Consider the following 10,200-nt stretch of genomic DNA (forward strand, 5'->3'; position numbering starts at 1 on the left):
GCACAGAGCCCCAGGTTCAGTCCCCAGCACCTTATAAACTGGGTGTGGTGGCACACACCTGTAATTCCAGCACTTTGGAGGTAGAAGCACGGGTAACAAGATTTTAAGACAAGTCTCAGTTGCACAGAGAGTTCAAGGCCACCCTGGGCCACACGAGACTGCCCCAAACCAAACCAGACCAAACCCACAAATGGCAACAAAGATCAACAAGGATGTGACTGCTAAGCTCTTTGGCCTAATAAGGTCCTGTCTAGGGACCTTAAAGCACAGAATGGACAGGTGGCTTTCCTCCATCAGCATGGCTGTGTGGGTGGGCAGGCAGAAGGGAAAACTGCAGGGATTCAAGTGGTGGGGAGGGGACTTCTCAGAAACTGTGAACTTAATGCCCAACTGCAGACACAGTGTCAGCACAGAGTCACAACCCAGTCAAGCTCAAAGGCTTCAACACAGAGCAAGTGCTCTGCTTTCCCACAGCCCAAGTCTTCTGCACCCTCAGAGGCCTCTAGAATATTCCTAGCATCCCTTCATGAATTCAAGACTGGGGAGAAGCCCTTGAGTGCTCTCTTTCTCTCATGTTTAGTCGATCGGTAAGCCCATCACCATGGCTCTGACCCATGTCCCCCAAGCTCCAGGAGCCCCAGGTTCCTACCAAGTCACCCCCTGCCTTCAGTCTCATGTATCCTGTTTCCCCTGCTATCCACACCAAAGCCTGTAGATATCTAAAAACTGTTAGTGATGTGCCGTTTAGAATTTAACTCCCTTCCAATTATTCCCAGAAAAAACTATGCATTCCTTCATAACCAGTCTCCTTCCTTCCCTGTCTGCCTCCCTCCCTTCTTCCCTGGTGCTGGGGATTGAACTCAGGCCTGATACATGCCAGCTAAGTACTCTACCACTGAACTACACTCCAGCTTCCCAGTATAATCCCTCTTTCACCCATTATTGGCTGCTGGCCACACAGACCTTCCATTCTGTTCGTATACCATTTTACCTGACAGCTAGCTCCAGACTCCATCTGGATGAGCCCTGCATGGCCAGCACTGTCTCACAGAGGCCCTTTAGCTACTGGCCCACATGTGATGGAAGGGAGTAACCTATTCGCTCTGGGACTGCTCTGGCACTCTGTCACTGTGGAACTCAGTAACTGACACAGAAACCTTTCCTGGCCATCCAGGCTAAGGTAATCATGTTTATAACACAACCCCACTCTCTTTCTTTGCCTGACGCAAACGTGGTATTTTTCTTGTTTAATGTTTCCTTGTTTCTCTGGCTGTCTACCCAGGTGATGAATGTGTCCCGTAGCAGGGACCTCACCTGGTGCATGAGTCACAGTTACACACTCAGTGTCTAGGCATTAATAAGCAGTTGATACTGATGATTTTCTGAATGCACTCAGTGAATGTGGGGGCTGGAGAGGCCCGAAGGCTGCCATAATTGGCACTGATCGGATGCAGGGTGCATGAGAACTGTCTTCTCCTCTCTGCCTATCTTGGCCTCTCCATCACCATGTATCATAGTATTGGGGAGGGGGGAAGCAGGAGCCTCTCCCTGTGGCAGTGTCACTCATTTGCAGCCCTCAGTGTGCCTGCATGACAGTGGACTCCTAGGGGATAATAGTAGAGCCAGGGCCTTTCCCTTCTCTGAGAAAATAATGACCACACAGCCTTATAGGATTTATTATGTATGCACTAAGCAATATTTGGCACGTGTCAATTCTCTGCATCTTATAGCTCCTTCAGAGGCAAGCCACTATGATGGTCCCCATTAACAGATGAGAAAACAGGCCCAGTGGAAAGAAAACCAGATCCCAGATGCAGTCTGCCCCCACCATCACCTTATTGCTGTACCATTCTTCAGCAATCTGGGCATACCTGCTGTCCTCACTGGTGACCAGGACACGTACAGCCAGCACATCCTGCCCGACTACATTTTCCTCAGGACCAATCCTCACTGAAGTCCATTCAGAGGGTTGGGGAGAGGTGACTTCAGGTTCCATGTCTCTGGGAGTGGGCTCAGGGACACTCTTTGGCTTCTTGGGGGAAGTGGGCTCATCTGCTGAGAGAATAGTGCCTATAGAGATAGCGGAACAAATGGCTCCTCCAAGCATCTGGAAAGGATGCTGGAAAGGAAGCCTGTGGTCCACTCAGATGTTTAAGGACAGACCTTCCAATCCTCTGTGCCATTGGCTACCTCTCAGCCCAGCAGATGCCTCAATGTTTAGGGCACTCCTGATGTGTGTAAGACATGAATACACATACCATCCCATTTAACCTGGAGAGAGGTGCTGAGATGTCCTCAGGGTCCCTCACAGGCTCACTGGCCTCTGGACTGCTTTGTTCAAACTGCCTCTGCCAGTGCCTTGTTAAACCCAGGGGTGACATCTTAGATCTCATCTTTAAAAATTGTTTCCACCAGGCATGGTGGTATACTCCTTTTATCCCAGGACTCGGGAGGCAGAGTCAGGAGGATCTCTTAGAGTTTGAGGCCAGCCTGGTCTACAAAGTGAGTTCCAGGTCAGCCAGAGCTACACAAGGAGACCCAGTCTCAAAAAATAAAACAAACCCCATAAATAATGTTTCTATTTTCGTGGGGGAAGTGGCAGCACACTCCTTTAATTCCAGCACTTGGGAGGCAGAGACAGAGAGATCTCTGTGAGTTCAAGGCCAGCCTGGTCTACAAATTGAGTTCCAGGACAGCTAGGACTGCACAGAGAAACCCTTGTCTTGAAAAATCAAAAACAGTTTCTATTTTTCATATGTATGTGTATGCTGTATACACATGTGTGTATGCATAGCTTTACATGTGTATGGAAGCACATGTGTGTGGGTGCATATGTATGTTTGTACATGTGCATATGGAGGCCTGCAGTTGATATCTAGAATCTTCCTTGATTGCTCTTCCACCTTATTCATTTATACAGGATCTCACAATCAAACCCAGAGCTCAGAGATATGGCTAGTTTTGCTAGCCAGTTTACTTTCAAAGTCCCCTATCATCATCTTCTGAGGCTGTAATTACGTAGGGGCCACCACTTGTACCTGGCATTTCTGTGGATCTGAACTCATGTCCTCATGAATGCACGACAAGCAATCTCCACAGCTCTTCAGTTCTCATCCTATTGACCTTGTGACTTAGCCTGTCAAGCTCTTCTACAAAAGGCCCCTTTCAGCTCCCAGACAGCACTTCCCAGATCCTCCTTCCCTTGTGTCAGTCTTGTCTCTACTCAGCCATTAATTTCACCTGCTCCCATGATTCCTAATGACCCTGGACAGTGAGGACTCCCAGATTTGCATCTACAGCCTGGACGCTTCCCCTGCATCTAGATGAGTGTCTCCTGTCTTCCTTGACATCTCCACGTGGGGGGTCTATCAGACACATCACATTCACACTGGGAAGGGAGGTATTTGGGAACTATTACTGGCTGCTTTGCTATTGATGATGGTAGTGACAGTTGTGGTGATTGCTGTGATAAAGTGGTTGTGATGGCAGTTGTGATAATAACAGTAGTTTTGGTTTGGGTGGTGATTGTGGTGATGGTTACGGTGATGGTGTGTGTATGGTGGTGGTTTGGTTTTGCTTGTGTTTGTAGTGATGGTTGTAAATAAGAGCAGCGGCAGCTTACTTTTATTGGACCCCCAGGATTTGCCAGGGACAGTTTGAGCACTGACTTGTACTAAGTTTGTAACATTCAGATAATCCTTCAAGCAAAGCATTTTGTGACCCACATTTTCTTGCTGAGCTAGGTTAAAATACCCACAGATGGTCACGTGTTGCCCTTCTGTATGTCTGTGAACATGACAGAAATATTTGTTTGGTTGGACAGAGTCGAACCCTGTTCTTGATGTTGTAGTCCTTCTGAGAGTAGGCAGAACACACCCCTGCCCCAGCAATGTTGCACCTGTCTACCACAGACCAGTGGATTTTTGTGACCCATGTGAGCCAGGGCTTTGAGTGGCCTTGCTGGGTTGAGTTGTCATGCATGTTCCTGTTGAAAAAGCTGGCTTCTGATAGCCACTGCCCTGTCAGTCTGGATCCTCAGTTTAGGGTACATGGAAGGACAGACCTGGAGCCCATCCTTAGACATCCAGCTTGTAGAGTCACCCAGCAACCCTTAGACTCATGAATAGGGAGCAGAAGAGGCCACCTCCTCCCCCTCCCTGAGATTGAGAGATTTGTTTGACGTCCTAACTACTAGAGTCACTTCTGGTTTGGGGCTTAAATTCCTCTTGCTGCCCCTGCCCCCATGGACAAAAGTAGAGGAAGAAACATATGGAGGGAACTAAAGGCATCAGGATACAATTGAGAATATAGAACCCGAGCCAAAGAGCTCAGCAGAAGAAGGTCATGGAAGGCAAGGCGATATGGGTGGTGCTGGACAAAGTGAAGGGCCAGCCTTACCAGATCCCAGAAGCCAAGGTCACTGTTATGGTATTAAGAGTGGGGTGTCAGGAGTAATAACCTGGCTTCTTTTTTGAGCCCATCCCACCCTTCCACTGGTGCATCCTGGTCTCAAACCTAACTCTGGAGAATAGTTTACAGGGTTTACACCTCGGCAGCATAGGGCTACAGGAGATGGCAGAGCACACAGGCAGCACAGACAGGCCAATGTCTAGGATGCTGTGCACAGAGTGGGCTCCCCAGCCTTTTGTAAGGTGGACTGTGATCAGTGATGGGGGGAGATGAGGCATCAGCAGATGACAGAGCTTGGGCAGGGAGCCCTTCCACACACTACCAGAGGTGTTAGAACTGCTTTGGGAGGAAGATTTGTCCCTGGCAGTGTCAACGTCCTCAGCAGGACACGTGTTCAAAGACACTGCTGCTACCCCAAGGGCTTCTGAGAGTTACTCATCACATTTTCTAATGGGATAGAGTATCCTGGGATGTTCAGAGATGAGTACATGGATAGGTAGCCCTGGGGTCTCCGGGACCACCCTCCACCCTGAAGCCTGGTCACCCTGCTTACTGTGCTTTCCCCAGGTGTCACAGACTCAGTGCGTGTGAGTTCATGTGTGTGTGTGTGTGTGTGTGTGTGTGTGTGTTGTGTGGAAGGAGGGGGTGAGATATGGAATATGGACACACAGTTCCACCCTCTGCTGAATGAAACCAGGATAGATAGCATCACTTAGAGGGCCCTGCCTGGCCTCAGCTAAAGCCTAACCAAAGAGATAGAAGCATTCAGCTAAATGAATATGGGAGGAAGCTATTCCCATGCAGACGGAAGCCACACCTTTGCCCAGAGAGGAAGGGAACCAAGCCCAACCTGATCCTGTGGCCTCAGTGGAATTTACCCATTCCCATCCCTGACCCTTCATCCTAAATCTTGAGCCAGACACTAGGGAAATGCTAGCCTCACATGAATCCTAAGGATAGACACCAGCTTTCAGAGCATGGGGTGAGGGTGATGGTGGTAGGGAAGTGAGGAGTGTGGGGGTGAGGGGGTGGGTAATGGTGTGGTTCACTGGATGTATTTGTTTTTCTTCCTAATGTAGTCACATTGAATACATCTTTCTGTTACTAGTCTGTTTAATTGGCTTATTGAGGACAAGTGGTTGAGCCTGGTTTGTTAGGACTCCTAGGGTCCGGGCTCTGTCCCTAATAACTATGGTAATAAGATGGGAAGGCGAGGATCTGGAATTTCTGGAAGGTATTTCACCACCTCCTGCAGCAATCTAGGAAGGCAGGGAGGGAGGCAGCTTTGGATCCTGTGTGTTACCCGCCTTCTTAGACCAGTGTTAAGGAGTGGTAGGCTTTGCCATAGGTCCAGATGGGGTCTACACCTGGCGAGGTAGGTTGATGAGACAGATCTGAGAGCACTTCTGGCCTCCCACACAGTTGAGAGTCTGGCCACTCTATCCAGATGGGCCCCTTGTTATAGCCACATATAGATAAAGGGAGTAAAGACAGCAGTCAGTGCCTTTGGCCCACCTAGAGCCCAGATTATAAGAGTGGCACATTCCCTACTCCACTTACTGTCTCCAAAGGTCAACTGGATTCCTATGCGAGAGACAGTGAGGATAGGAGAGAGGGTATATATATGGCCTGGTGGCCTTGTGACAGATTACTAAGCAAGACCTTGGTGTCAAAGTTACCATAGGAAGGGCTGTCAATTCAGGTGCATCACTCTGGGGTTGTGGGAGGGGGCACTCAAATCTGCTTTGTCACAAGATGTGACAGCCCTCAGAAGGCAAGGAGGGAACAATATGGAGGCATTGTATAGGGGTGGCACAATGCACGATGTCTGCCTTTTGCCCCTTTAGGGCTCTGTCATGAACTGTGGCTGGACACCAGCAAGACCTTCCCAGCCTAAATATACTCTTCCAGTCATCAGGACAGATTCTAGATGGGTGACATGTGGGTCCAGGAAAAAGCAGACTCAAGCATTACTCCAGGGCTTGTGAGATGAACAAGGGGACGGGGATTGGGCAGCTCTTCACTTGTAAGGGAGATGGTTAACAATGGAGACTGTTTTGTGAAAAAATTTGGTGTTGGAGATGATTGTGATCTGGAGTAGCCTAAAGGATGTCCAGGTAAATATGGGGAGTGGGGAAGGCTGCAAAGTAGTCAGGGCCCGTGTTTCCTCTTAGCCCATGCTCTGGCATTCCCCACACAAAGCCTTTGACAGGTGGCAGGAGGTGGGACTCTGGAGCTGAGACCTGAGTCTGAGGGGAAGTAGCTGGTTGCCTTCAAGAGGCTGGGGATGAGAGTATAAGAGAGGAAAGATGGTGCCGGTACCTCCCAGCATGCCCTGGGGGCCTCTGTCCAGTGTCCACCTACCTTGTAGGGGAATCCAGAGCCTCAGTTTATCTACAGTGTCAGAAGGAAGCCTTCCCAGAAGCAATCCCTTCAGAGAGGTGCCATCCAGAGGTTGGTAGAACGTCTGACAACAGAGTCCCAGGCACTGACCTAGGTTGGCTTGTTGATTCCACCTTCCCAAAACTCAATGCCAGAGACTCTGTAAGCTCCCAGTACACAGAGGGGGCTCACCCCAGGACACAGTGAGAGCTAAATTTCAGGGGGCAAAGCTGGGATTTCAGTCAAAGCCCAGGCTCTTACTACATAGGACCCTGGCACCTAGTTTGGGCCCCAGTGCTCGTTGCTCCATCACAGTAGAGGATACCACTGTAACTGGCCTGCCTAGCACCAATGATCTTTCCTAAGATCTTCTCTCATAGCTGCATGGACTTCGTGATGCTACAGGGAGATAAGCACTAATGAGGGGCTGGACTTGGACAGATTGGTACAGAGATGGCCACAGAGAAAGGACTGGGCAGATAGCAGCTGACTCAGGGCAGTGAGGAAGGCAGACACTCTTTGACTTAAAGATTTTGGGGGTGCTTGTGTGGGGTGTTAAATCGTAAAAAGTACAGTCCACCTGAATGAGGAACAGCCCACCGACAATGGAGGCTGCACTGACTCTTACTATTGGAGGTACACAGAGATTTCTTTCTTATGGGGACAAAGGTCAGGGTCCTTTTCTGAGACTTAATCTTGGTTGTTATAGTGCCTTTCAGAAAATAGACTTTCTCTGTTGTCAATCCTAAACTCATATATGTCCTCACCATCACCACTCCCCTGTCTCCCTTGCTGACTAGGTGAGAGAACATGATTCATTTACATTCCTTTGAAAGCCAAGAGGGGGCATTCCCCCAGATGCTTCCTTTTCATTTTTCAGTGTTTACTTCTTGAATTTGCCTGAGTGGGAACCAATCATTCACAGCCTTTACTCACTTATCCTTGGGTCATTGCTCAGTGAAGATTAACTTCATCAGTGTCACCGTGGGAGGTGCCTGGGGAACACCTGGTTTACCATGGCAATGGACTTCGGTGTTATTATATTTAATTCAGATTTCCCCCAGTCTCACTGTATAGTTCATGTTTTAGTTGTTACAATTACGTGATTTGTTTATTTACTTATTTTGGTGTTTTGAAATGGGGGTCTCTCTATATGCATAGCTGTCCTGGAACACACTATGTAGACCAGACTGACCTAGACTCACAGAGATCTGCCTGCCTCACCCTCCTGAGTGCTGGAATTAAAGGAGTGCGCACCATGCCTGGCTTTCATGCTGGTTTTTAAAAGATAGATAGTTGGGGCTGGAGAGGTGGCTCAGTGGTTAACAGCACTTGTTCCCAGTACCCACATCTGACATCTCACAACTACCTTTAGTTCCAACTCCAGGGGATCAAATGCCCTCTTCTGAAGCCCACAGCTACTACTGTATAAACCCACACTCTGACACATATAATTTAAAAATATTTAAAATGTAAATGGTCAAATTTGTTTCATTTTTTCCCCACATGAATTTGTTTTTGCTAGCAGTTCTAAAACTCAGAGAATCATCTCCTCATGATCTAACAAATAATTAATTGTGTTTACTATATACCTAACACAAATTTTCCCTATTAGGAACTACTTTTGGGAGGGGGGTGTTTTCTTGAGACAGGGTCTCATGTAGCCAAGGTTTTTCTTAAACTTGCTGTGTAACTGAGTGTGATCTTGAACTACTGATCTTCTTGTCTCCACTTCCCCAGTGCAGGCATTACAGGTAAAGCCACCTTGCCTGACTGTTGGATGGCACTTTTATGTAATATTTTTTAAGTTTTTGTTTTTAATGTATTTGAATGCTCTATCTGCATGTATGCCTGCAGGCCAGAAGAGGGCATCAGATGCCATTATAGATGGTCGTGAGCTACCATATGGTAGCTGGAAATTGAACTCAGGACCTTTGGATCACTGAGCCATCTCTCTAGCCCCTCTATTTAATATTTAATTCTACTTTTAAAATGTTAAGTCTTAGGGTTGGGGAGGTAGCTAAATGGTAGATTGTATAGGTAGCTTGCCTACCCATACGAAGTCATGAACTTGACCTCCCCGCCATAAAGAAATTAAGTCTCCAGTGTTTTTGGATTAAAGAATATTCTACCAAATACCAATTATGTAGGGTTATAAGAAGAGTCCAAGCAAATCAAACCAAGACAGTCTCCAAGCAGGTATGAGAAAGCCAACCCCTAACAGTTAATTAAGCTTATTTACTGGAGGATTCTCTGAGAGCCTTCAAGATTTAGAGAGACTGACAAGATTAGCTGTATTCCCTAGCACACAGTAGGTGCTTAGTAAAGTGAGGTAAAGAGATGAAAGAGCAGAAGCATAGACAAGACAATCAGAATCTGAACAGCAATCTAAGGCACGCACTTCTTAAATATCAGGGAGCCACAAGGACTTTTTGGAGCCTGCTGCTCTTGGTCCCAGAATAATGTCTCTGGCAATAACTGTTGTATAGGTAAAGAATAGGTCATTTGCCTACCCCTCCACCTGATCTCTTGTCCCTAATAGCCTTCCTTGATCATAAGAGGAGACAGGGGCCCCAGGTCACAACTTGAGGTGGCTCTGAAGGCAGACACAAGCACCAGCAACTGAGTTGGAGGATGGAATACCAGACAAACTCTCTGGAAGCCGCCAGGGCCCTCATAGTCCCTAGGGGACTTCTTATGCCAGTATTAGAAGCCCAACCACATCCAATCTGGCAATGGCAGAAATTCCTTCCTGGGGTGATCTGGAACTGTCCAGGATAGTCAAGGGAGATGCCAAGTCCTTCCTCTAAACAGAATGGAGTTGGGCAGAGCCTGCTAGGCACTGTGCTGAGAGTGGCCATGTGAGCAGAACTTCATAGTATAGAGCACCATGAGCATACTTGCTGGTTCACTGACTTCCAGAGACCGATGCCCACTCCTTCTTCCTTACCTTTTGTTCATCACTTGGATTGACCAGTAAAAAACATGAAAAGACTCATATTTTTTCTCTATAAGATTCAAAACAGGTGGGGCTTTTGGTAAAGCCCTCCTCCTACAGAGCCATGATCTGCAGGTGCCAGGGAAATGGGTCCAGACAGCTGTCAACACAGCCTGTTCCTAAGTGTTGAGGTCACACTGGCCCTGTCCTCCTCTGCCCAGTGTCTAGAATAGCAAAGTACCACACATTTTAAGGAAGAGATCCCAAAGCCTGGCACCAGAGTATTGGTGATATTTTTCCAAATATTACCTTTGGGTAATATTTCAGATTGCCCTGGCACAGCCCCACAGAGTCCCGGGTCACCACCACAAGTGCAAGCCCCGCCAGCCGTTTAGGAGAGCATGGCCCCCTCTAAACCAGGCCTGTGTTTGAGGTTTAGAAGCTTCCACGGCAAAGAAGAGAGGAAACGA

General features: G+C 47.9%; 1 protein-coding gene across 1 annotated transcript in view; it reads right to left on the reverse strand.

The window, feature by feature from the left end:
• The window catches only part of Micalcl (MICAL C-terminal like), a 53,801-nt gene extending 51,666 nt beyond the window's left edge, over positions 1–2,135 (reverse strand). The window contains exon 1 of the mRNA XM_035442287.1: positions 1,872–2,135. Coding sequence (XP_035298178.1) covers positions 1,872–2,107 — 236 coding nt within the window. The 5' untranslated portion in view covers positions 2,108–2,135. The remainder of the gene's footprint in view (positions 1–1,871) is intronic.
• Between the last annotated feature and the right edge of the window lie 8,065 nt (positions 2,136–10,200).

The sequence above is a fragment of the Cricetulus griseus genome, chromosome 3 (genome assembly GCF_003668045.3).
Source record: "Cricetulus griseus strain 17A/GY chromosome 3, alternate assembly CriGri-PICRH-1.0, whole genome shotgun sequence".
NCBI lineage: Eukaryota > Metazoa > Chordata > Mammalia > Rodentia > Cricetidae > Cricetulus > Cricetulus griseus.